Here is a 26,593-nt window from a genome sequence, read left to right as displayed (position 1 = left end):
TCTTGACGACAGGAGACAGGAGGGTGGGCCCCCCCAGTCTTGATGACAGGAGACAGGAGGGTGGGCCCCCCACAGCCATCACACATGAGCAGTCTCAGGCCTCACCCAGTTATTTCATCTCTCTGTGCCTGTTTCCTCATCTGTGGCTGGAGAGTAAGCTCAGATGTGGCCACTCAGTAAATGTAAGCAGCTATCACCATCACCACCATCTTCATCACCTTCATCACCACCACCACCATCTTCATCAAACTCACAAGATGAGGCCATTAGAACCCCCTCTGGCTGGTCCTGTTTTTAGTTCCCTGCAGCAGCCGGGGGCGGGTAAGCACAATGGAGAAGCTGTAAGCCACTGTAACTGCCACTGAAAGGTCACTCAGAAAACCCATGTGCTCCTAGAAGGGTGACCGCATGCTGAGGATGCAGGAAAGCCAGTGACAGGGTGGAGACGAGAGCTGAGGTGTGGAGCACACAGAGACAGCTGGGCGTGTGATGCTTAGGTCCTTGACCCCACATGAGGACAGCTGTCCTCATGCCACAGAGGCCCTCAGCCATCAGTGCCCAAGCAGCCCCAGAACCAGCTTACCCTTGAGCAACTTCCAATGTCCTTTCCTCGTAATCTTCCAAAATGTCAGGAAAGAGCCCTGTCTTGGCACCCATACTGCATCTCCCCAAACCACTTCACACCCAGGAAAGTGCAGAACCCCCTACGGGCGAACAGGTTTTGCTTCCTGGTTTAGAAGGGTTGGTGGCCATCCTTCTCGGAGCCTATCTGCTCAGAGATTGGAGATGGTGTCCTAAGAGCCCACAGAAAGGCCTACTTCCTTCTAAATCCCACTTTCCTGTTGTACAAAGAACCCAGGAGGAGCTCTGCCCCAGTAGCCAGGTGGAGGGGAAGGCAGAACGCCCCCGCCAAGGGCCCATCTGTCTGGCGTCGTTATCATCTTTACAACTGAGTGTTGCCGTGACGAGGGCCGTGTACACGTGTGTGTGTGCATAGCCCTAAGTGTGCACATGTTCATGCCTGTTGGCGTGTGTGTGGCGACACATGTGCACAGTTATGTATTTCTATGCCCACGTGTGTGTGTGTGCACCTGTGTGTCTATACGTGTGCTGGTGTGTGTGCATGCGTGTGTGTGCACCCAGAACACAGAAGAACCAGCAGCCTTGCTAGGCCCCTGGACTCCCTGCCCGTCGCCTTTGCCCATGCCCTAATGGGAAGGCTCTTCTCCTACCCACCTCACCTGCTCCCCAAATCACTCTTCAGACCCCAACTTGACATTTATCTTCTGGAGGCTTCCCTGACAACCCAAGGACAGGCATCAAGACCCAGTGTTCCCAGGGCACAGGCCCTCCTTTCATCATTTCCTCCTACCTTCCCACCTGGGGTCTTTCACGGCCACGAGGGCTAGGGACTGGCCAAGCGAGGCAGACCAGAACCCTTCCCGTCGTCCCGGGCTGCTCGAAACCCACCTTTCTCTCCAGGCAGGTCCTACCCTCTAGGCCAGGTGGGGCCTCCCCGCACCCCCATCCTGGTGTCCACTAGGTGGCATCCCTCTATGGCCAGTAAAACCGTGGACACAGGTAAGAACAGAATCAGCTCTGCACCAGGAGTCCCCATAAGGCTGGGTCCCCACTCCTGGCTCTCAGGGGTGGAGACAGACATGGAGCCTGCTTAGGACAGGACCACTGTTCAGGGTCCCAGCAAACAGCTTGGGCACAGCCCTCCAGCTGTGGCCTCCTCACCTGCTGTGCTGACCACGTCCCTCTCGGACCACGACCCCGTGCCCTTGCCCACTCCTGACCTCTTGCTGCAGGTGCTTAGTCGCCCGCTGCTCTCCAGCTGCACTCAAACACCCCTCACCCCCAAGCCCCCAGGTACGGGCTCAGCTGCGCTGCCCCGCAAGCTACCCTACCCATCCTTGCTGGGGAGACCACAGACTTCCGGCCCCCTGCCCGGGGCGCCGAGCAGTTCACAGGCCTGGCTCCTCCTGCATCCTGGTCTGCTCCGGGAAGACCTCCCAGCCAAACACCCAGCCACACTGCCCCCCCGTCCTTCCTCTGGCATTCCTGCAGCAGCAGGCCACCGTCGGCTCCCTCTCTGACACTCTGGTCCCTGGAAGCGGCTCGTCCCTCAGCTGGCCCAGTGGTCCTCGGTGGCAAGGGGCCATGTCACTGACCTCTGTTCCCTTGAAGGTCGCTGAGGGCCAGAGCCCCAGGGGCAGAGTTCCAGTTTCCAGTGACCTTAGGGCTTCAGGGGTAGGGGAGGGAAGAGCCCTGCGGGAAGGCACAGATCGAGGCTGTGCGGTGACAGGATTCAGGTGCCTGCACCACACATCAGTCCAGGGGAGAGGGGAGATGTGCAAAGGGTGCCATTCAGCCAGCCCTAAGGGAGGAACCACAGGCACTGTCCCCCTGGCCTTGGTGGGACTGTCGCAGGACTCAGGCATGAAGCACAGGACCTCATCCCCCCGGGGTGGCAGGAGAACCGCACCTGTACCACCCAGACGGGAGGCAGGGAGCAGCCATCCCGCCCACACTGCATCCCTGAAACCCACAGCGGGGCTGCAGATGACAGCCGTCACTGGGGACACCACTCAGATGATGGCTCCCGCGAGCCGGGGCTGTCAGCTAGGGCATGCCTGCAGTTAACCACCCTCCGCCCGCAGGAAGGGCTCTGTGGTGCTGCCAGCTGCCTGGGAAGCAGCAACCTCTGCGTGCCCAGGTCAAAAGGAAGGGGGGCATGCTCCTGGCATCAGCACCCCGGCAGACCAGCCCTGGGACCCCTGGAACCTATCTCTGTGGGAAGGGGCGCCCCCTCTCTCCGTGCCGGTCCCTAGGCTAAACCCGCATCCACTTCTAGAGGCCAACCAGGCAGGGCTTCCCTGGCCACAAGACGCACTCACACTGCACTGGACCTGGGACAGCAATCAGCAGCCGCCCGTGACCTCCTACGTCTGCAGAGGCCGCCGCTGAGGGACCAGCCATGCAAGGAGCACTGCAAGGGTTGGAAGGGACCCTAGGGCCTCCCTATCAGGCCTGCAAGGTTGTGCGTGTCGGGTGTCCTCTTCCAGAGCAGGGGGGTGGGGGGGGCCAGTGGAGTGTCGACCTCGAGGCTTTGTCCAGACACAGCGTTAAGAGCCTGGCCCAAAAAGCTTCCTCCCCTCCCCAGAATGGTGCAGAACACTGTCACGTTAATGACCAAACTAGGGTCAGACAGAGCCCCAAGTGAGAGTCACAGCTGTCACACTCAAGAGCCTGACGAGCTGTGGTCAAAGCCACAGTGGAGTATGTGGGTGCAAGACCCACTGCAGACCTCAAACAGTGCCCAAAATGTGCACACACGCACACCCTGCACACACCTGCACACCTACACACAGACCACACATGCACACCCTGCACACACCCACACCTACACACAGCACACACGCACCCCCACATACACCCACACCTGCACACACCCCCATACATGCATCCACACCTGCACACACAACTGCACACCAACACACAGACCACACACGCACACCCACATACACCCAGACCTGCACACACACATCTGCACACACCCCACATACATGCACCCACATACGTGCATACACACCTGGATACACACATTCACAGCCTCAGAACTGCACACCCAACTCCACACACGTGACCTGCACGCACACATACACCCACACACCTGCACCCCCGTACATCTGGATATACACATACAACACACCTGCATACACACACCTGGATACACACATGCACATGCCCACATTCACATACAAACCCTACACACACAGGCACACGCACAGGAAGCACAGGATCAAGGACACGGGGCGAAACGCTCACGAGCCAATCCGGTCAAAGGCCCTGCACCATCCTTGCTCCTGCAACTCTTCTGTAAACTGGTCGTTACTCCAAATAAAAAGTCTGAAAACAAGGAACGCAGCCCCAGCTCCTACGCCCACACTCAGCGGGCCAGGCCTTTGGCATGCGAGCCCGCCGCTTGGCAGGAAAGCCCTCTCCCGCGGGGCATGACACGTGGGTGTTTGCTTCAACCTTGCATGGGACACCACAGGTCCAGGGCACCCTGTCCATCATGTCCGCTTCCAGCTGACAGCCCAATCTTGGACAGCCCAAGTCTGCCTGGAGGCCTCAGAGCTGGCAGGAAGGGGATGAGGAGCTGGGGTCACCACACCAGGGGCACTCAGCACATGTCACCGTGAGCCTTGAGCTCCATCTAGCTGTTGGCAGAGGTTGGTCACTCTGACTCAGGGTAGCCTGTACTCTTGGAGGGGCCACAAACCGCCTGGGCGATCCAGAGTGTGGCCTTGCAAGGCCTCGAGAACTTGCTCTGAGACGTCCCTCGTGCCCTGAGCTGCCAGTAGGCCGGGGCACCTCCCAGGTCACTCCCAGAGCTGCCCTCCAGGAAGGTCACTTCACAGGGCACAGCCCAAGCCTGTTACTGGCTCTTCTCGTGCAAGGGCAGGTGGTGCACGCGGGAGGAGACCTCATCTGTGTGCAGGGCTGACCCCCCGCCCCCGTCCAGGGAGCACTGAAGCCTGTGCCTGGCTGCCAGGGAAGGAGGGATCCAAACAGTCACTTCCCAGCGAGGCCACTACTGTGGCACCTTCACCCAGACTCTCTTCCAGGGGCTTGGGCGGGGGGAGGCTTTCCAGTAAACAAAGATGGACTCTGAGACAGTCCACTGGGTGTTCCCAACTGAAAAAAAATTCCCCCTCTCATCCACAGAATTAAAGTAAAAATGTCATGGAGGACAGCTGTTCAAATACCTTTTCTAACACGTTGGTTTGGGGGGAAAAAAACCCAAACACGCCAATCTTAACTGAAAGCTGACCGACAGGTGATGGGCCACACAGAGAACAGGCAGGGAGAGCCCAGGGAGGAGGGGGACAGAAGTTCATCTGCACAACCGCTGTGCAGGCCCTGGGACCCTGCCAACGCCCACCGCGCTCGCCGACACAGGCCCAACAGGACCCCCTCCCTGACCACAACCAGGAAACGAAGCTAGTGACCTGCCTTCCTCCTGCCCGAGTGAGAGGGGTGCCTCGATCTCAGGCCCTGAGGCACCAGGCAGCACAGGACCCCAGCTGGAGAAGCCACCAGCAGGCAGGTCCAGCCGGCACTCTCCAGGACTCCCTCTCAACAGCTAAATGCCCAGACAAAAGAGCCACCTGTGGGTGTGCCTTTGGGTAAAAGCTAGAGCTGACCCGGTTGGCCTTAGGAGGCAAATACTACTGTCACACAGCCCTTTATAAGCAAAACCTGTCCTGCTTAGAACTGCATACATCCCTCTAAGCCTCCCCCGCCACGACACACGTTCTCTCCTTCCTCGGATGTGGATGTGGTTTCCGCTCTCGAGGGCCAGCGTGGGAGGCAGCCCGACTTCTGCTCCCAGGGGCCAACCTGGCCAGCAGGGTGTGGAGGGAGCCTTCCAACTAGGGGACAGGTAAGGAACTGATCTCGTTAGACAAACAGGAGTGGCCATCCCAGCCTCTGCTCCTTGGTGATGAACATCTGGCCCGTCTGCATGCCCGTGACAGCCCTGGCCCCTCTGTTGCTTCGCCCCCAACTGAAGGCGGGGACACTGCTTTGCCAGTCAGCTCGGCTAGGGACCGCCTACCTTTAAGGGAGCCTGACGGCCAAGCCCACGGAAGAAAACAGCACCCAAGGTCTGATGTGCACTTTCAAGACAAAATCCGAGAAGTCATTCTGAGCAAACACAGAGCTGCACTGCTGTGGGCAGAACACGTGCCAGCTGGGCAGTGCAAAACCCCCAGCTTAACCTGCCAGGGAGCCAGGCCGGGCTTCCTGAGCTCACCCGCCACGCCCTCACACGGATGACTGGGTCCCCGCGGGCGCACACCCGCGTGCGCACACGAGGAAGTGTTTTGTGGTGTTCACGTCCCGTGTCCTTACTTCTATCTCAGACTTCAAAACTCTTAAGGTTTGTGCACCTGTAAATTTTACAACAATAAAACAAATTAAGAATTAAACTTCCTTTTTAAAAAAAAGATAAGATTTTATTTGAAAGAGACAGACAGTGACAGAGATAGCAAGAGAGAGCATAAGCAGGGAGGAGAGGGGAAGCAGCTTCTCGGCTGAGCAGGGAGACCAACGCGGGGCTTGACCCCAGGCCCCAGGAACCCGACCTGAGCCGAAGGCAGACATACGCTCCGGCAGACCGACCAGGCACCCAGGCGGCCCAAGCATTAAACTTCCCGATGCGTGTGCTGACTCGGGAGAGCGCGCTGGGGTCTGCGGCTGGCGAGCAGGTGGAGGAAGGAGGTCAGCGCTGGCATCCAGCGGACGGAGGACGCTCACAGACCTCCTGCAACTCGGCTTGTGCCTGGAAAGGCTCGCAGTGCGCTGAGGGGCTACAGACTCTGAGTGAGAACTGGACCTTCAAGAGGCTCCCGGCTGGCTCGGCCCACGGGGCACGCAACAAGGAATCTCAGGGTCCTGAGTTCAAGCCCCATGTTGGGCTGGAGAACATAGAAAAAAAAGAAAGAAAGAAAGAAAAAGAAAAAAGAAACAGAGAAAAACGTTCCTCTTAACTCCTCCACGGCGCACAGCGCAGGGTGAGTGAAGTCAGGATGGCGCGCGCTTTCTGGAGACGACGGGCTCCTGCCGCAGACGAGAGAACCGGCGTCGCCCACGCGGCCGAGCAAGACCTCGCCCCCTGGGGTGGGGGTGAAGAACGACAGGACAGCAGACTTGCTAAATAGGTATTGTTTATTAAGGCTTGTATTCTCCAGAGGAAAGTTATCCGACGTTGTCCGTGACTCCGTGCGGCCGGCGACAGCTCGGAGTGCCGGGTTCTCCATACAAGTCTAAACAATACGGCTTGCGCTTTGACTGAGAGGGTCTTTTGCAGTAAATAGGTTCCAGAAGGTATCTGCTCTCGAACAGTCGGATCCCCTACAGCGGGCGGGCGCAGACTGTGCCAGAATGACGGGCGTGAGCACCGTTTTCGTGCTCCGAGTCAGACTCCGGGTGGCAGCGAGCTCTTCGAGGTCCCTCATTACACAACACAGGACAGCAAATTCAATTTCTCAACGGATTTTTTGTTTGCTTTTTTTAAACCCCTTCAGTGGGAAAACGAAACCCACCACAGCACCGGCTATCCCAGCAGATCCTACGTGGGAAGCTCGGCCTTGTGGGCAAACGCAGGAGGTCACCGGGATCCGCAGGTGCAGAGCGGGGGGCTGGGGTGGCCCCACGCAGCTGAGCCCGCAGACCGCTGAGCCCAACCGTCCACCGGCCGCGCCCCCCCATCTGCCCCGCCGGGGCGAGGAGCCACGAGGGGCCGGACGCTCCGCGCCAACACAGCATGCTCACCGAATCTGAAAAACTCAAATCTATCTTTCTAAGCAGAAAGATCAAGTGGACAGACCAGCATCTCAGACAGACAATGGGTGATAAAATGGCAAACCGGCCGAATGAACCTGATTTCAGCGTTTTGGAAAGTATTTTAACAGACGCAGGAAATGACAAAACAGGCCCCGGTTTCTCGTGTTTGCTAGAAAGTAAGAAAAGGTGACAAAGAAGTCCCCATGAAGACGTTAAATGACAGGGACTCTTGGGAGCTAGAATGTGACTTCTGCCCAACGACAACAGGACCTTTGGGACGTCCTGCCGTGAGGGGCGCTTGTGTCACGTCGGGTCTGACCGACAAGCGGAAGCACAGTCCGTCATTAGTGGGCTCTGTGACACCGTAACACACAGAACACGAACCAACGCAGGCCCATCGGGGCAGAAACAGAAGACAAAGGGCGTGAAGATGCGACGAGCCGGGCCCTGCACGAGGCGACAGCACGGAGCACGTGCTCCCCCCAGCCTTCTGGTCAAGCGTCAGAACACGGAAGCTGGTCCCACCTCACGGCTTGTTTCGGTTCTGTCGTTCCTGCGAAAGGAACAAGAGTTTAACCAACTGTGTGAACCGGCCGCAGACACGCCCTCAGAAGCGAGTCCCAGGCTGCCCGGCGGGCTGTGCCCCGGTCCCGGACTGGTGCACCCCGGTGGCACCGGCCAGGCCACAGCAGCAGGGGGACTGGGCCGCTGAGCGCCACCCACCCACGGCGTCCACCTGCTTGCGGCAAGGCCCCTCTGGCCAGGTGCCTCCCACCAGGCACAGGCCCACCTCGCCCCACGTCTGCCTGTCTGGCGTCCCATCGACAGGGTCAGAAGCCCCGTCGGCCCCTCCTCACGACGCTGCAAGTAAAATGAGCCTGAGACACGGACCCACGGGGCCAAGCAGCAGCGCGGGGCACAGTTCAAACCTCTCTCGAGCTCACCGAGGGACAGCTCGAAGCCGGCAGGCAGGACCCCACGGACCAACTTAAGACTTCCTCTTCCCAAAACCCCTCGCTAATGTACCTTTAGGACCCTCCGACTTTAAAACACAAACCAGGTCACGGACAGAAATGTACCCCTAACCTCACACAACGTCCGGAACCCAGTGAGCTTCGGGAAAAGACCCGAGGTGCCACAGGATCTAAGATAAACCACGGCCACCCACGGCCACTGCCAGAAACCCACTAAGGGTCTTCAGCTTATTACCAATGACTTCTGCCCTATCCCTGTAAAGTCAGCAGTTCAGTTGTTTTATCTTACACCTAAAGAGTTAAAACAGATTCTCACTAACTGGAAAAAAGGACCAGCACCTCTTTTCCACACCCGGGAAGGAGGGGCCACTCCCGTTCACCGTTCACGTCTTACCAACTATGAGCTGTCACGGCCAGTGCAGCTTCTGACACCGCAGACGGCACTGGGATTCCCGTCATCTACGCCCTGTCCCGGGGTTTCAGCTAAAACAGGCCGCAAACCCATCTACTCTCAACGGACATTTAATTAAAAAAACAATGTTTTAATACCAGAAAAGCGTAACAAATCCTGGGATGAACGCTCTCAGACAAACCAGCTTTACAAAGTGTGTTACGCTGTCCTCACTTTCCCCATTTCTGAGCCGGATCACGGGCCTCTGAGCCCTGTTCTCCTACAGCACACACAGAGGCCCTCCAGCGGCCTCTACCAGCCCCCGCTCAGGACACTCCCAGTCACGGGGCGGGAGACAGAGCCGACCTCACGGCCCACCGCCACCGCGAGGCCTGCCCTCTGGGCTCCCGAGGCTCACTGGCTGCTAGCAAACGCCTGCACTGCAGACCTCCCCAGCCCCAGCCCCTCCTTACCACCTGGGTGCCGAGTTCCAGACTAAGACACTGGGTTTTTGAGGGAGAAGGAAGCAACAGCCCCTAGGGCAGCACTTCTGGCCCACTGAGGGCAGGGTCTGCAGCCCCTGCAGCTGGCCCACCCCGAGCCGCAGAACACCACTCCTAAGTGTCCCTGACAGAGGTGTGCACTGTGGTCCCAACCGTTACGTCCTCTCAAACCGGGAAGTCATACAGTGACGCCCACATCCACGTCACCGCTGGTGACCAGGCCTGGGAAGCCCAGGAGATGCACACCCTCCCGTGACCACACTGTCCCTGCCCCAGACCACTGGGGAGTGGCGGTCAGGGACCCCGACTTTGCGCCCCGGCCCGGGGAAGCCAGACCCACCTTGCGCACCACCTCCTCCTCCTCCTGGCGCTTCTCGTAGTGCGAAAAGTCGTCAAAGATGGAGGTCGTGTGCTTGTAGGAAGCGATGATTTTCAGCACTTGCTTTGCTTTTTCTAAGGGCACCTCCTGGGTGTCGCGGGAGTTGGTGACCGGCTTGTTGTCATTGTTCTCCAGTCTGATGTGCCGGAGCTGGTTATTGGGCACGTCCTTGACAAAAATCCACTTCACGTCGAACTTGCCCTTCCACTTGTCCTGAGCCCAGACCCCCGCGCTCGCGCCGTAGTCCACGGGCGACTTCATCTCCGCCAGCCCGCAGAAGTGCCCGCTGCCATTGACGCTGAAGAGCAGGTACACGGGGGCCCTGCTGCCCGCGGCGCGGAAGGCCCCGTCCAGGCGCCTGTTGCCGTGCTCGGTGCTGCACCAGATGGAGTACTTGATGGAGCGGTGCACGTCGTCCTCCGAGTAGCTCTTGATGATGAACACGCGCCCGCTTTTGAGGTTCCAGTCGAACTCCTTCGGGTTGTAGCTGTGGGCGGCTTTTAGCTGCTCGAGGACGGGGTGGGACTCCGCGGTGGGGGCAGAGCTGGGCTGCACGGTTCCAGCAGCGCCGCCATCACCGCCAGCCCCTCCGCTCTGCCCAAACGCCGCGCTTCTGTTGCGAGGGGCGACCCAGCGGGTTTGGGGCGGCAGCTGAGGGCTCGGATGCGGCGGCTGGGCCGGCGGGGGAGGCTGGGCGGGAAGAGGCTGCGCAGCCGGCTGGTGCTGGGGGACGGGCTGGGGGGTGGGGTGGGGGGCGGGAGCCTTGGGCGCGGGCCCCTTGCTGTCCCACGTGCCAATGTCCACGTTGTGCTTCATCGGCGGAGGGGGCAGGGCGGCCCCGATCACAGCTCCGCTTTTCGCTTTCATTTTCGGCTGTGGTTTTGCCGGCTTGCTGGCGATGGCAGCCCACGAGGTCGGCTTCGAAACCGGCATGTTCACATTTGTGCCACCGTTGCCAGAAAGGACACCAGTCATCGCCACGCTGCTAACGACCGACCCGACAGTCTTGACGGCAGAGGTGGTGACGTCCCCAATCTTCAGGCCCACCATGCCCTGCTCCAGGCTGTTCATTCCAGGGGCCTTGCTGAGGGTGTCGCCGTGAAAGCCCGTCTGCCCGTCCACAATCGTGCCGCCCAGAGAGCTCGGCGGGTAAGTGTAGCTGCTCCCGTATGCAGGGCTCTGTGCCTGCTGGCCCTGCGACCCACTTGTCCCCCAGGCTGAGAAAGCAGGATTTTCAGGGAAAAAATTAAACCTGTGCTGATAGATGTTGTTCCCCAGGCCCCCAGGCTGCCCAAAAACAGCATCGTGCATGAAATGATGGTCTCCGTTACTGAGCTGTCCGTAGGTGGTGAGGTACGGGATGGGAGGGTCCCCTCCAGTAGACCAGGGCGCCTCACTGAGCGAGTAAGGGAACCCGATGGACGGTGGGTAAAAGCTGGACAGGTAAGGGTCGGCCATGGACGGGTAACTGTTACTCTGGGGAAACAAGCACAGGAAACGTTAGACCGCTCTCGAGACGCGCCCTGGCGGAGACTGCCTGCGTGGGTACCGCTGACTCTGGAGCACCGTCACTGCCGACAGGGAGGCCCAGAGCACCGACCGAGAACAAAACCAGGACAGAGAGGCCTGGTGGCCACCTGCAACGTTCTGGGTCCAGGCGACGTGACCAGGCTCAGCCCCTCTACCGTGGGCGGTCTGCGGCCCACTCAGGAACCGCCTCTCTCCCCTCAAGGAGTGGACGGTTTAAAGCTAAAGGAACCCAGAGAGAGGCACAAAGCCATCCGACTGGCAATGATGCGGACCCGCACGCCAGCAGCACAGGCAGCACAGCAGCTGAAAACGGCTTTCAGCGGGCAACGAGAGGTTCGAGCCACAGGACAAGCGGGGGCGCTCAGGGAGACTCGCCCCACAACCTGGTCTCAAGCCCTCGGACTGCTCAACGCGCCGGAGAGGACCCGCCCCACGTGCAACACCCTTTCCCTCCCGGCCCTGCTGACGGCCCAGCCCCTCTTCTGAGTCCTGAGGGGTCTCACCGACTCACAGCCCACCCTGTCCTGGCCGCGCCGTGGGCTCTCGGAGTGGCTCCGGCAGCTCCTTCGCCAACTCCGGGTCCTGCCTGCTGCTCTCTGAGCTGGAGAGCCCCTTGTCTTGGGCTCCAACCAAGCTGGCGTCCCGGACACAGGAAACACCTGTGCGGCGGCCGAACCACCCCTCGACGCAGCAGGGGCCCTTCTCCGAGTCTCCGGAAACCGGCCCAAGGCACAGATCGATACCTGGGGTCGGCAGTTCTGACACGGCGCCTCCTTGGGGAGGTTCACTGCTGGTCTGGCCAGAACTGGACCTCTCAGGCCAGGCCACTGGTGGTGACTTAAATGGCTTCCTGGAGAGGGTTCGGGGTAGGCGGGGAAGCGTCCCGCCCAGGGCAGCTGACCTAAGAGTGGAAAGGCTGAAAAGGAAAGTAAGAGTAGGGGCAGCAGCACGCTTCCTAGTCCGGACACCATCTTCCGACGGGTCCCCATCCTCTCCCCTTCCTTCCATGCCAAATACCAGAAGGTTCTACATGGAGAGCACTGGCCAGAGACCTCCTCCTACCCCACACCAATCTTCAGGCGAGCAGACCTGCCGGCCCGGCTGGCACAAGGTGGCACAAGGTGTCTGCTGCCACTCCAGGCCCAGGGACCCACCAAGGTGGGAGCTGGGCTCAGGCAGCCGGGGGTGGGGGCTGGAGTACCAGACAAGCGAGCCCCTCTGCCTCCCTGCAGTGGCAATGTGGAGTGACTCAGCAGACCCCCCAGAGAACCCTATGGAGAACAGGCTGGTCCCCCAGCAGTCACGGCGCAACACGGGACTGAGGTGACCCAGCCTCCTGGCTGCCAGCGAACCTGACGTTCCACTCGCTTGTGAAGGTGACCAGAGATGTGACCCCCCTACTGACAGGGCCTCACCCCAGACCCGTCCAGATGCAGCCCAGAACATCTGCTCCCGACAGACGTGCCGCCACCCGGCCGCGGCTCAGCCTGGCTCGCTGACACCAAGCAAGCAACCTACTCCGCGCGCTGGGCACCGGGGCTGCCAACGAGAAGTCTGGGCACCGGGGCTGCAGGTGCGGCACACACTCCAGGCTTCCCCTCAGCACGCCGGCCATGCCACACATCTCTGTAGGCACAAGGTAAAACCACCTCCGCCACCGACATTCTCACACACGAGACCTCTCATCATAGCCTTTGGTAGAATACACGACCTCAAAAAAGAGAGGCTGACTCGTCTTCGGGGCAAAATTAGGCAACAGAAGGAGAGACACTGCCAAGTGCTGGGCGCTTCGGGTGCCTCCTTGAGGCCTCGTCCAAAATAATAAACAAGATGGGCCCTCCAGACCACACAGATTTCAAAGTCAGTGACTGTTAGCCTGATGTCATTTCCACTAAAAAACCATAAAAGAAAATCATGTATTCTAAAATTCAAACTTTTTCACACTTACTAGTAAGTGAACCACACTGAGGAAAAAAAAGAAATTCATTCATTCTGGATGACCAAAACTGAAGCTTTAGTAAATTATGTAAACAGGCAAGATCAAAGGGACACGGGCGCAGGGCACGCAGCGGAGGCCCAGCAGGTGCACGTGGCAGAGGCCCTACGGATGCCAGACTGGCTGCGTGTGTCCCTGCACAAGAGGACCGTGGCTGCAGGCCCTCGCCTGGTGGGGCTGTGTGCGTGGAGCACGGTTTGACACAGAGGACATCTGCCTCTGCCTCAGCTCAAGGCACACAGTTTTGAGCAAGGAGACAACAAGAAGTACACGAAGATCTCCCTGGGCCCTGCCAGTCGCACTCCGTGACGTGCCCACTGACTGGCTGGCATCACTGGAGGCCACAGCGCACAAGACCACGCGCTCCTCACCGGCCCCTCCCGTCACCCAAGCCTACCACAGAGCAAGCCACTGGCACGAACCACGGGGCTCATGGGCTCGTCACGTGATGTGGGCTGCCGACAGGGCACCGGTGTAGCCTGGCTTTGTGCGACTGGGTGAAAGCCCCCAAACCCCGGAAACCCTGGACGATAGCGGAGCACCGTTTTCAAGACAAGTTTGTCTTTTACAAACCGAACTCCTCTCCACACCAGACAGATGCTCCCGGCAGAGCACTAAGGAGGCACCAAGTTAACCATGAGATGACTTCTGAGAGCTGGTTCACCCAGGTCCACGAAGAGATGCGGACAGCTCAGGACACCCTGACCCTGAAGCACCCCCGCCAGCCAGCACTCAGGGGGTCCGCTCCCAGTGCAGAGCAGGCCCCCTGCGCAGGGCGGCCGGCCGGCGCGGCTTCCCAGAAGAGCGCTCCAGGACGAGTGAAAGCAGCGACGAGCGACCAGCACTGAGGCTCAGAACAGCAGAGCTCACACAACGCCCTAGAAAGCGGACACGTCCTCGGACACTGACGGCACAAGTGCGTCACTGAAAAAAACTACACAAGTTTACCATTGTTCCTTTCTGTCCCTGTCCCACGCGACCAGACCAACAATCTGCTGACGACTGAGTATAACCTGAGCACAGTCCCAGCTGCCCTTAACTCCCACAGCGCCCACACTGCCTGGCCCCTCCCCGAGAATCCCACCCAGAACCCCTCCAGGGCCCTTAACCCAGAGCCCCTCCCCCAGAGCACCTCCCCTAGAATCCCCACCCAGAACCCCTCCAGAACCCTTAACCCAGAGCCCCTCCCCCAGAACCCTACCCAGAGCCCCCTCCTCCACAATCCCACCAGAGCGCCTCCCCAGAGCCCCATCAGAGCCCTTCCCCAAAAGCCCCCCACCCATAATGCCCACCCAGAGCCCCTCGGCTCCCCAGTGCTCTCCCTCCCCCTCCCTAAAACTGACTAGTGCACGCTCCACGGCACACAAGGGGACCCCGCGCTGCCACATCTATGCAGGAGGGTTCTGGGGGCAATTAGGAAGGAATAAAAGCGCAGCAGAAACAATGTCCCGAGACCTTCCTGTGGGAAAAATCACCCGCCCTGGGGACACTTCTGTTCAGGGCACTGCAAGTTAAGTGACCTTAGAGGCCTGCTCTGAAACAGGTCCCTACCGTCCCATGTCTTACCACCTCAAACACAGAAACAGAAAGGGCCTCCAACTGGCTACTGCAAACATCCGGGTTTAAGTAAACCACAAAGTACCGGGGGCTGCCGGCTCTACCCGCGGCCTTCACGGTGGCGTCCAGGCACGGGTGCAGAAGAGCCCCTCGCAGAGCGGCACCCTTTACCCGCGTGCGGCCGGGCGTGCATCGACACCTCGCTGAAGACGAGTACAGCACGGGGGGCCGCTCCGGCCACCCCAGCTACGTCTCTCCCTCACTCGGTGGCACGCGCAGCCCTGATCCAAGCCCCGGCCGAGCTGCGCGCAGGAGCCACCTCGGCAGGGCTCTCCAGCAGCGGAGTCCCGGACTGGACGTGGCTCAACTCCCGGCGGCTCGTCTGCAAGGAGGCCGTACTGCACGGTGCCCCCCCACCGAAGGCAGGAATGGCAGACGAGCACAAAAGGAGCCCTTGCCGTGTGCGGGGAGACACATCCCACCCCTCAGTGGGGAACCAAGCTCTGCCACAAACAGGTCCCACCACCCAGGCCTCTCCCATCCTGTTTCTTCACCCGCAGAACAAGAGGACCAGGGGAATTAGGATCTCAGCGCGCTCCCGTGTTACCTGCTTCCCACACTCCAACAGTGGGGTGTTTCCGGAAAATCCGTGCTCAGTCAAGAACACAGACTTACTCTACAGCGATGTGCTGATGAACCGCGCACCCTAACAGCCGGGACGCACAGCCGCCGCCGTCTTGAGGCGGTTCACGGCAGCGTCTGCCTACGACGGTCTTCGCTCTGGCTTCCCCAGGGTCAACCAGCTGAACCACGTCCTGCCGGAAAATCGTCTGCCCCACTTCCAACGAAGGCTCCTCCCGAACAGCACGAGAGCTCCTGCCTTACACAAGCCTCTCAAGTGCATCTGGAACAACCCCCGCCGCCTTCCTCTGGTTAGAACAGAACACGCTACTGCCATGGTGTTCAAATCACACACAAAAAGGAAAGCACCGAAGTAAAATAAGTTCACTTAACTGCCTGCCGTTACCTCCAGCAATACGTCACTGAGGCCAGGGCAGGCCTCCTCTGTAGCACCTGGGCCTGCCCAGAGGAGGGGCGGATTCTTAGGGGAGGTGGGGAGGCTCTGTAAAGGGTCTCCCGAGTGCCTTTGCGACGGATCTGCTCAGTGCAACAAGGACAGACATGCAGAAAAGTTGTAAGAAGTTCTAAGACACTTAGACAAGAGCAGACTAAGGAAAAGGGAGACAGAACAACTTTATTCCTCTGCACGAAGAGGCAAGGCTTGGTTTTCTTCTAAAGCAAACACAGTATGTTTAGAAAGTGGGAGACATCATGCTTAAACCTCTACTCCAACTAGCCCGGTGGCTTCAACCAGGGCAAGCTGGCCCCAAGAGACATGCTGAGACATTTTTGGTCGTCCCACGGTGTGTGGGTGTGGGGCAGCCGGTTACGAATGGCATCTTGTGGCTGAAGGCCAGGAAGGCTGCGAAACATCCTGCCAAGCACACACCGCGCCCCAAACATGTTTTAGTCCAAAGCACCCGGAGTGCCGCGTGTCTAAGCAATCGGCCGCTGTGACCTACTGGGGCCATCACAGCTACGGGCTGGAGCTTCATGCAGCCCCACGATGCTACGAGCAGTTACCACAACCAGCGCCACGGAAAAGGTACCCGAGGCACAGGGAAGGCAGGCGCCTAAGGAAGTGTCGCCGAGTCGGTGGTGACGATTCGAACCCAAAGCCGAAGCCGGGCTCCACAGCTTGGCTCTTAGGTGCTCTCCTACACCACAGTTCTAATGCCCAGAGCTGGACTGACTCACCAGAAAGTTCCAAAGAACCACGCACACCCCCACCACATCGAAAGCAGCGCTCACCGCGCCAGGGACACCAAGGCCCACAGAAGTCCACCGGCACACAGCCCCCATGGGATGCTGCTTCCTCCAGAGACAGCGCAGCCCCACTGCTCTCGGGCCCCACATTTAGCTCCAGGCCACGGTCCGAGCGAGGCGTCAGCACACTATTTCTAGTACCTCCTGTTGTGCTTCTCGGATGTCAGCGAAGTCGGAAACGTAACACTAAAGGCGTGTTACAAAACTCAATAGAAACTAAAACAGAAATACATGTTATTTAGAAAAAAAACTCACCTGATTTGACTGTCCAGAAAGGTAGGGCTCAAAGTCATTGTCATGGACCGTATCCTTCGGATGCAAAGAACCATTTTGTACTAGAACAAGAAGTTGAAAAATATTATCTCTGAATTTTAAAAAATGACTTTTAAGCATAGAGATCAAAAGTAGTACCGTTTATGCCCATCAATTCCTAGAAACTGCTTCCACTGAAAAGGAGCACCACCGGCATCCCCGGACGTTTACATAACTAATTACAACGATGACGTAAACGTCAACGACTTTGGTGTTTCTGGTAAAGACTCAATCGTAAGTTGATGGAAGGTGACAAGGCAGAGGTGCAGACAAAAGTACCGCAAGAACTTGTAACTGGTTCTGCTGAAGACGGTCGGTCTGGGAAGACTACGGGGGCAAAGAGAGGTCGCCGCTTCCAACGGCCCCCCTGTGCGCAGGACAGAGACCCGGGGAGCCCAGCGAGGACTCCCGGCTCCGGTCGCCGGCTCCCCGCGCACCTGCCGCGCTCCAACGCTCAGCCAAACAAGCAAAGCAACGGCAAGTGAAGTACGGGGCCTCTCCCCACCTTAAAACACGAGGCGCCCGCATCGGGTCACACCCGAGGAACACACCCTGGGTAGACGCCGCCGTCCCAGCAGACACGAAGGGTCACTTACGGGTTCTCGCAGTGCGCTGGGGGCTTATCCGAAGCCACAACGTCACAGCGCGAGCGGACAGAGAGCCAGGCCCGTGGCCGCCGGGTGCCCAGCTGGCCGAGGGCTGACCGGGGCGCCCCAGAGCCGCGGCGCGCCTGGCAGCCCGGGCGCCCGCCCCTCCGCCTCCTTCCCTGCGCCCACTCCAACCCACCCCTCCTGCAGGGGGGAGGCGCGAGGGGGTCGCTCTAACCACCGGCTCACCGACTCCTCCTTGAGAAGCCCCGTCGACCCTCCCCAAACGCGACGGCCCAATTCGATCTCCCGGAAGCACACGGAGAAAAGTTTCCGGTTCCAGATGCCCTTCCCGGACCTCTCCTCCCCCCCGCAGGGTCCGCGGCCTCCCGGGCCCGCCCGCCCCGCCGCCGCAGGACCGGCCCCGCCCGCGCCGGCCCGCCGTACCTTTATTATCTTGTCCTTTTGTTCTCTGCGGCGCCGCAGGCCGGCGCGGGCGGGACCGGGGGAGAGGGAAACACCGAGTTACTCACGGGCGCCCGTCCGGCGTGCGGCGCGCTCCGGCCCCAACGGGCACGCGCTCCCCCGGCCCCGCGCCCCGGCCCCCGCGCCCCGGCCCCGGCCCGGCTACCTGGGGGTCCACGCTGGTGGCCGACATGCTTCATGAACAGCCCGGCGCGGCGCGGGGCCCGGGCGCCCGCCGGCTCGGGCCTCCCCGCGAGGCCGGGCCTGTCACCCGCGCTCTCACGGCCCCGGGCCCGCCGCCTCCTCCCCGGGCGCCGGCCGGGCGGCGGCGGCGGAGACTATCGGGCGCGCGGGCCGCTCGCGGGGCGCGGCGCAGGGCAACGAGCCTGGACGGGACGCACTGACGAGGCGCCTACTCCAATGGCGGCGGCGGCGACGGCGGGGACGAAGCTGCGCGACGTCAGCGCGCGCAGGGCAGGCCGGGAGCGCCGACGGGCGGCCGCGCGCCGCGCCTGCGCGCCATGGCCGGGCGGGACGGATCTCGCGCCCCGGTCCTGGTATCGCGCGGCGGGGGCGGGGCGAGCCCGGGGAGTCTAGTGGGCGAAGTCCAGCCCGGCCACCCGGGGCAGAGCGGGAAGCGTCGGGTGGTCAGCGGCCGGCCTCGTCGGGCGTGCACCTGCCGGGCCCAGCACCTGAGGCCTCAGCCCCTGGCGCCTTGTGCGTATCCCCGAGGTCTGAAGAAGCAGAGCCGGCGAGTAGGACCACGACCACCGACCTAAAGCCGCTCACGGCAGGGTGGACCCGACGGACCACCCTCCGGCCCGGCCCAGACGCCCCGCAGACCTCCCTCAGAGGTGGACCCTGAGTGCAGCTCTGCGGCCGCTGGGGCTGCACCTCCCCGCTTCCTAAGTTTCGTCTGTGTCCTTGCCTTCTGCAACCGCTGTTCCTGGGGAACCCTGTGTTTGGGCCTCCTCGAGGGTCCTGCTTTTCAGCGCTCTCTTGGGTCTTCAGGGACTCCCCGGTTCATCACCGGTTTGCACGTTAGAGTCTTGACCCCGATTTAAGCACGGGGAGGAAAAGAGGGTTCAGCCCCACACTGGGCCCTAGTCCAGGAGGGACAGGGGCCTTTGGTCTCCGTTTGAAGACGGACAGCCCCTGGAAGGAGTTCAGTTCTATTTCTCACTCACCCCACCCCTCCCAGTGTAGGCCCCCGGCCTAGACCCAGCTCCTAGCTCCAGAGCCCCTGTGGCCACTCCCCACCCTGGCTTCCGGACGGCTCTCTTCTTCCTTCCAGCCCTCCCTCCTGTGCACTCCTGTAACCTTCACAAACCCCAGGCTCTGCTGAAGGAGAGAGGCCTAGAATGCTGGCTCAGGGTAGGGAGCCAGGCAGGTGGGCATCAGAGGATCGTCCCCATCAGAGGATCGTCCCCAGGGCCAAGGGGGACGCCAGCAAGCAGGTTAGGCCCTAAGCAGGGGGGATGGGGACTGCTAGGGTCATCGTGGGATCCCAGGACAGGCTCAGAAGCTGCACCAGCGCCAGAGAAACAGGATCAGCGGGGTACCAGACAACATCTCTGGCGGCTGCAGGGGAGGTAGAGATGGTGCCAGCAGGTGGGTGGGCCATGGAGGTGACATTGCTCGTCACTGGGTCTCCCTGGGCCCTGCCTGACCTAAGGATGGAAAAGGCAGGCTGCTCACAAGGACAAGAGGAAGATGCGATTGATGCCCTGCAGATGGCTCGGCGTCCAGCAGGACCTGGCTACGCTTGGGCCGTGGGCAGCTCGTGGTAAGGTGAAACATTATCTTGGTTCTTGAAGGCACAGGCGGGAGACGCATGCAGTCCCCCTCCCTAGCCCTCCACCCTGACGGCACATGTGCACGTGGGTCTGTCGGTTTGTTCCCCGCACACAGCTCTGCATCTCACAGAAGCTGTCAGGGACGGCCCACTGCTCCCCTCATCCCTCCCAAGGTCATCCCCGGGCTGTTCAGGCTCAGGCTGCCGTGAGCAGCCCAGCCTGGGTGGACTGGCTGTGTCGGATGCAGCAGGTGGCTCCCAAAAGAGGCTGCGCGGAGTCATTCAAGCTGGGGGGCCGGGCCTAAGGGCTGTGGCCCTGAGTGCCCTAGACCACCTGGCTGGAGGCACCTCTCCCCTGGGTGTTGGCCATAGCTCACCCAACAACTGGCCTTGGGGGGCCTGCAAACGAGGATACCTGTCCACCCAGTGGGTAACGAAAGCGCCCACAACAGTGTCTCGCTCTCTGGTCACCTCTTCAGCTAAACTCCAAGTATATTCCCGAGCAGGGGTCTCCTTCTGGAAACCCCCGTCTCCGCGGAGCTTTCTGTAGAGCTGTTTCATCCCCGAAAGACCTGCTCATGTTCTCCAGACATGTGCCCCCCACCCCGGAAGTAACCCTCTGTTACCTCCTGTGAGTCTAGCGTTTTACAGTTTCGAAACCTCCTCTTTTTAATGATTTCATTGGGTCATTCATTCCATGAATGTTAATTGAGCACCTGCTTATGTGGGGTGCTGGGAGTTAGGCAGCAGTCTCCGCCCTGAGGAGCTGGCAAGGGGACTGGGGATCATTGACGCAGCCAGGAGAGCGGCTCTGCTTACGGCACTGAGCACCTGCTGTGTGCGGGGACCAGGCACAGGGTCAGGGTCGGCCAGACGCCGCCCTGTGACCCAGAAGGGAGACAGATGGGGGTAAACAGGTCACCTTCGATTAGAGCTGAGACAGCCAGGAGGGGCCACTGGTCTGGCCTCAGGAGGACCGCTGGGGCCTCGTCCAGAATGGGGGCTCGGGGGCAGCAGCTCATTGGCTAGGACTTGGAACCAGGACACAAGGGCAGCTGCATGCCCCCTGGAAGGGCAGCTCCCTGTGGCCAGGCCAGGCCAGGCCCCACTGCTGTGTGCAGTGCGGGTAGACAGCCTGGCACATGGGGGTGCACGATGACAGTTAGCAGACCACTGAGGCACCAGCAGCTCTGGGGGCCTGGAGCAGCTGATCCCCCAGAAGTTAGAGAGCTCACCAGGGCTCCACCGGGAATCCATGGCCAGCTGGCGGGCATTAACCAGCTTCTGGCACCCTGCAGCCTGTCCTGTCCTCAGCGGGCATCCTCGGCTCCAACCCCTCTGCGTGACTTTCCCAAAGGGCCCGGCCGCACCCCTCCCCAGCCTCTGCTGGTCAGCAACTTTCCCTGCTTTTCCAGGAGCTGAGCTTTTAGAATCTTAACTCCACTTTGCCAACAGCATTCTGCTTCCTCGGTCCCCAAAGACAGTGCCAGGTGGGTCCCCAGACGTCTCACAGCTGCGGGGGCAAGATACAGATGCCCCCTGCTGGTGGTCGTGGAGACTGCGAGAGTGGGGGTGCTCTGCACTGTTGTCCCAAGTCAGGTGACCTTGACCTTGGCAACGAGATGAGGTAAGCTGTGGCCAAGCACCCTGCACTGCTCAGTCTGGGGGAGTGGGGTGGGGGGGACCTCACTTCACCTGACAGCCGGGGGCAGCTCTCAGCCCAGGAGGGCCCAGCACAGCTGGCTCTGGGCACGGTGAGAGCCGGGGCTCGCTCAGACAGCAGGAAAGAGGCATTCTCTTCCCAGGGCCTGTCCTGGCATTTATCATTTGCTGCTTAAGGTCACGCTCCCTGGGGCAGGGGATGCTCGGAGGGGAAACACAGGCCTTCACAGGCTTCCCAAGCCCACACTTGTGATTCAGAGCCCCTGCAGACCCCTGCTGGGGGGAGGGGCAGTATCAGTCACCTGGCAGAGGACAGTGGAGGGGGCAGCTGAGAATCCGTCCCAGGAGAAGGGGACCAGGGAGAACCCAAGCCTCCCACACTTGCCACATCATCCCATGGGATGTCACTTTACAAAACACAAGTTCAAAGACAAAAGTATTAAGAACATCGAGATGGTGAATGCCAAGCCAGCCCCGCTGAGAGCAGTGGGATGCCCTGAGGGCAGGCCTGGGTCACAGGTCCTCCGGCACCATGAAGACTCACAAAGAGGGGGGACCACAGAAGCCAGTGGCCAGAAAACTGGCGGTGGGGGCTGGACCAGGTGCCTGGTGGGGCAGGAATGAAGAGCCGGGCGCGTCCTGCTTTTCTTCCGGGGAGGCTCCCCCCGGTGTCCATGGTTTGGACCTGGGCGCCTCACCTGGCACTGTCGGAGCCCTGCCCAAGACAGTGTCTGGGTCTGGAGATGAGAAGCTTCCTCTGGTGCTCAGCTAGGCCCGCAGGAACTGTCAGTGGTCACGATGGCCTGGAAGTAGTGGGACGCTGAGGGCAGGGCCCAGAGTGGGAGAAGCAGGCCTGTCCAGACAAGCCACAAGCAGTCCGGCTCTGGGCTTTTGGTCACAAGAACCGAGAGGTTTCACTTCCACTGAAGGCTTGAGTTTCTGTCCCCTGCGCCCAGGAGTCTTAACTGCAACAATGACGCATGGCGTGCAGCCCCCGGGGCCAGACCTCAACTTGCCAAGGGGGGGGGGGGTTCTGTGGAGCTCAGGCAACCATCACCAGCCAAACGCTGCTCAGCTAGCCCCTCTTGGCTGGCTCCAAGGTCCCATGAGCACCAACCACAGTCCCCTCGGCCACACTGTCCCCTCTGCCTGGGATGCTCTTCCCAGTCTCTGATAGGCACACCCTGCCCCCTGTTCACGTCCTCTCCCCAGCCTGCCCGGGGCTCCTGGGTGGTCTGGCCCTCCCTCCTGTGGCTCTCCTGAACCTCATGCTCACTCTGGGGGACCTTGGGGCTCAGCCGAGTCATGACCTATCTGCAGGATCTACGCTTGACCTGACTGTGAGGGCCCTGCCCCAAGCAACGCTGCCTCGCGAGCGTGAAAACCCAAAGTGAGGGAGAGATTGAAAGACGTTTTGCACCGCTATAACCCGCTCAAACCTTGAGCTCTGCCTGCATGGGGTTGGGGAATTTGGAGCTTGTGTACTGGTGCAGCCTGTCAGCTCTTTCCTGGGAGCCCCCTCGCAAAGGTGGGTTGAGCTCCCTGATCCAGCCCTCCCTGAAGCTGAACCTAATTGCCCCGGTCCCTAGACTGGGGATCTGGGCCCAGACACGGGATCTTTCAAGTTTCGAGATGATGCCCAGGTGGTTGCAGACGGCAGAGCTGGCCTGAGGACATGTGGCCAGTGGACATCTCAGGCTTTGCAGGTAGTGGGACAACAAGGCCGCTGTTCGTCACCCCCTCCTTCCCCTTCAAGCAGTGCGCCCTGCCTCCAGTCCATCCCCCATCCTCCTGGCTCAGCTTTGAGGGGCAGCTGGGCTCGGGGGAGAGGCGGGCAGGAGCCCGGCTCAGCTGCACTGAACTGTCTTCACTGAGAGGCCAGTTGTCCTGCCCAGGCCTGGGCCCAGACATGCCAGGAAACAGTCTGATTCAGTGAGCCTGAGGTCATTTGGGCTAGCCCACCCAGGCAGCCCCAAAGCTGTGGGTAGGGTAGGGTTCCCTGGGCCCTCAGCTAGGTGGAGGTCCCGCGCGTTCACCCTCAGCGGGCGGGAGACGCTTGCCTTTCCCATGGGCCACCTGCTGGCCTCTGGCGGCTCTGCCCGAGGCTCCCTCCAGCCCCCTCACCCCACAGCCCACGTGCCAGGGGTGCCCCCCCACAGGGCTGCCGTGGCAGTGACCCCTCCGCAACACCCCCCAGTATCGGTGACTTGCCCACTCCCTCCTTCTGCTTCCTGCAGTAACCCCAAAAAGCACTTCTACCCCAGGACCTGTCCTGGAGAACTCAAGGTAAAATGCAGGGGTGAAGAAGGAGGAGTGGACACAGAAGCACCTTCAGTGAGATCCAACCTCCCTCCTTCTCTTCCCTCCCACCCCACCCCTGGCCACCTTCCCCGGCCACCTTCCTTTCGCAGGTCCTCGTGGCTCCGTGGCCAGGCACCCTTCTAGGCTCCGAGGACCTTCTCCGCTGAGGTTCTCGCCCTCCCACGCTGCTCGCCTCTGCCCATCTGCAGCTGGCCCGGCTCAGTGAGATTGTGCTGGGGGCCGCTAGGCTGCGTGTGCTTGCTCCTGGCGGCAGCTGCGAGGACAGTCCCACGTCGCCAGCAGCCGGGTCCAACGGTAGGGCCGGGTCAACGTGGGCTCTTGGATGGAGCGTGGACGCAGGGGCAGGGGTCCCAGCACCAGTGGCCCTGCCCCCACATTCCCGTGCCTGTCCTGCGCTTGCCCAGTGCTCTGGGTGGTCACCTGGAGTCCTGGCTCTGGGGCCACAGTAGGGGAGCTCCTGGGGCAGCTGGACTTCCAGACCCCCATGTGGAAAGCTCACGGAGCCCTTCTCTCAGCCAGGAGAGGGGGTGCACAGAGAGCAGGCCTCCTGCCCTGTCTCAGAGGGGCTCCTGGGATACTTCCAGGCCTGGCCAGCAAGCTCGGCCCTGCTGAGCCTCCCAGAGGCCCAAGTGCCAGGGACTCAGCTGCCCTCCCCTTCCCTTGTGTGGACTGGCCTCCTTTGCCCGGCCTCAGAAGCCTCACTCCAGGGGAAGGTGTCCAGGGGAAGGTGTCCAGTAGGCCGATACAGCTGCCCAGGCGTCCTGACCCCAGTCATCTCCAGGGAAGACCAGTGCTTGCGTGGACAGCACGTCCCACAGCTTGTAAGCAAGAACATTCTCAGGCGGGTATGGGCTTGGGGGAGGCGGGGACTGTGGTTGGGGTGCTGGCCTCTCTGCCCCATGACAGCCCAGCCCCGCTCGCCGGTGGGGAGATGGTCTCAGTCCAGGGATATAACCCTCTCAACCCAGCTGCCTCCGAACCTCTCAGGCAGGACAAGCGTCTCGTCTGCTCCCCAGCACATTGCGTGGGTCCTGGGTCGTCTTCAGACCCCGTCGGTGATGACTGTGGTGACCTGCGGCTGTCTTGCCCCGTCTCCCACCTAGCATCGTCGTACCTGGGAGGACTTCACAGTGAAGATACGGCACCCCCGAGGTCTGGGCGGCCAGCTGTTGGAGGCATGGACAGACGCCCATTCATGTTTGAAAACGGACAGTTAACTGAGAAATGGGGGCAGGTAATGGGGAGGCGGAGCACGTCTAGGGGTCAAGGGCAGGGCTCCTGCGTCCGCCTGGAGGCTCTTCAGTTGCTCAGTCTGAAACCACAGAAACTGCACCGTCCGCTCCTGGAGACACCTTGCATAGCTTCAGGGCAAGGTCGGACCCAGAAACCGACCCGGTAGCGCCACCAAATGCGTTCAGACAGTGACTTTTACTCTTTGCATTTTAGCATTCTCAGTATTTCCAGAATAACATGTGACTGCTGTCTTTCCCTCCGCGCCTCTCCGTTACGTCAGCCGTCAGCTGCTCACGGGTGGCTCTTTGTTCCAGGACCCCCTAACACGGGTGCAGATGAGCAAGGCCGGGGACGCCGGGCCTCCTCCTCCCTCCTCGGCCCCCTGGGCTGCCCGGGCTCCACGCCCACCCTCAGAGGCCCAGGGAGGCGGTACGGAGGCGGCCGCGCGCCCAGCGCCGGGAAGGTTCTGCCCCTGCCCGCGGTTCTGCAGACATAGACCCGCGCTGGCGGAGCTCGTGGGACATCTGCCCCTGGGTGTGAAGAGGAAGGTGCTCCCCGGCTCAGGCAGCAAACCCCCCTTTCCGAGCCGCTTCCTCCCTTCCACCTCGTAATTAGCGAAACTAGGCGTGTTTGGGATGCCCCAGCTTGAGAGATACTGCTTCTACCTCGCCTGCCCCGAAGCGGTAGGGTCGGAGGGGCCCCAAGGGGAAGCCGCCTCTGCCACCAGAGCCAACGGGGAGGGCCCCCCGAACCCGTCCTGTCCCCTGTCCCCAGAGCATGCAAGCCAACCTAGGGGCTGCAGGGCTCCCCCCACCACGAGAAAAGTAGCCTGGAGGCTTGGTCCCCACCTCCCTGTCCATCTGAGGGTCAGGGTGGACCGGGGGCAGAGGGCCGACCCCTGAGGAAAGCTCCCGCCCTGGGACAGGCGGACCCGAGGGAAGGGTCCTTCTGCGTCCCGGACAGTGGGGTGTGGAGGGGGCAAGGACCCGACGTCCTGAGACCAACATGTTGAGAGCCTCCATCTGGGGTCCAGCCCCCACAGACCCTGAGCTGTGCCCCATCCCTCCCCGCATCGCCCACCAGGCCACCCTGGCCTTGGGAGCCGGGAGGGGTGGGGCAGGGGCGCAGCCACCCCGCTAGTTGCCGCCTGCTTTCCCAGCCACACCCTTCACTGGGGTTTCCTGCAGGGACCCCGGTGGCTTTGGGCCTCTGACGGGAGCAGGTTTCAGGGCATCTCCGGGACCCTGGCAGCATCCGGCCAGAGTAGCTGGTATAGGAGGACGGCGGCGGGTTTCCTGGAAGGCGAGGCGGCAACCCTTGTCCCGCCTGGTAGGTGCGGGGGGCGGGGGGGGGGCCCTTCGGCTGGGTCTGTGGTCTGCGGCGCCGAAGGGGAGGGAGGGCCGTTGCGGCAGGTGCCCCGCCAGGTCCAACCTGAGTTAGACCCCAGACCCCTCCACCTCCTTCCAGGTCTTCTGTGACCCTTGCTGCGCTACGGCCCACCCTGCCTGCAATGGCTTTGCTACCTGCCCTAGGGCAGGGTTGCCTTCCTGCCCCCACCGCCCACTGTCAGCCCCCTGCCCCCATCAGCCCCCCTCCCCCCCACTGTCAGCCCCCTGCCCCCATCAGCCCCCCGCCCCCCCA

The 26,593-nt window shown here is 61.2% G+C and overlaps 1 protein-coding gene across 3 annotated transcripts; it reads right to left on the bottom strand.

Annotated features, from left to right (window-relative positions):
* Nucleotides 1-1,977: 1,977 nt before the first annotated feature.
* Nucleotides 1,978-18,373, bottom strand: YTHDF1 (YTH N6-methyladenosine RNA binding protein 1). 3 transcript variants are annotated; one of them, XM_032878814.1, is made up of 6 exons: nt 18,107-18,372; nt 17,923-17,947; nt 16,832-16,911; nt 9,568-11,082; nt 7,885-7,912; nt 1,978-1,988 (listed from the first exon to the last, which is right to left on the bottom strand). In XM_032878814.1, the coding sequence occupies exons 1-5, from the start codon at nt 18,131-18,133 to the stop codon at nt 7,886-7,888; spliced, it is 1,674 nt and encodes a 557-aa protein (XP_032734705.1). In that variant the 5' UTR covers nt 18,134-18,372; the 3' UTR covers nt 1,978-1,988; nt 7,885. The 3 variants fall into 3 exon arrangements, with proteins under 3 accessions (XP_032734705.1, XP_032734703.1, XP_032734704.1); XM_032878812.1 differs by lacking the exons at nt 1,978-1,988; nt 7,885-7,912 and adding an exon at nt 9,378-9,455 and having other exon boundaries at nt 9,529-11,082; nt 18,107-18,373; XM_032878813.1 differs by lacking the exons at nt 1,978-1,988; nt 7,885-7,912; nt 17,923-17,947 and adding an exon at nt 9,378-9,455 and having other exon boundaries at nt 9,529-11,082; nt 18,107-18,373.
* Between the last annotated feature and the right edge of the window lie 8,220 nt (nt 18,374-26,593).

The sequence above is a fragment of the Lontra canadensis genome, unplaced genomic scaffold (genome assembly GCF_010015895.1).
Source record: "Lontra canadensis isolate GAN:19392208 unplaced genomic scaffold, GSC_riverotter_1.0 scaffold65, whole genome shotgun sequence".
Lineage (NCBI taxonomy): Eukaryota > Metazoa > Chordata > Mammalia > Carnivora > Mustelidae > Lontra > Lontra canadensis.
Note: the sequence above shows the minus strand (reverse complement) of the source record. Positions and strands in the feature narration are given on the sequence as shown.

Excerpts from the sequence above, each read along its gene's own strand:
- YTHDF1 (XM_032878812.1), bottom strand. The coding sequence starts at position 18,133 with ATGTCGGCCACCAGCGTGGACCCCCAG. Across the intron at positions 17,948-18,106 it reads CCACCAGCGTGGACCCCCAG|AGAACAAAAGGACAAGATAA; the intron begins GTAGCCGGGCCG and ends GCGGCGCCGCAG. Across the intron at positions 9,456-9,528 it reads GCCGGGGCGCAAAGTCGGGG|TCCCAGGCCTGGTCACCAGC; the intron begins TCCCTGACCGCC and ends ATCTCCTGGGCT.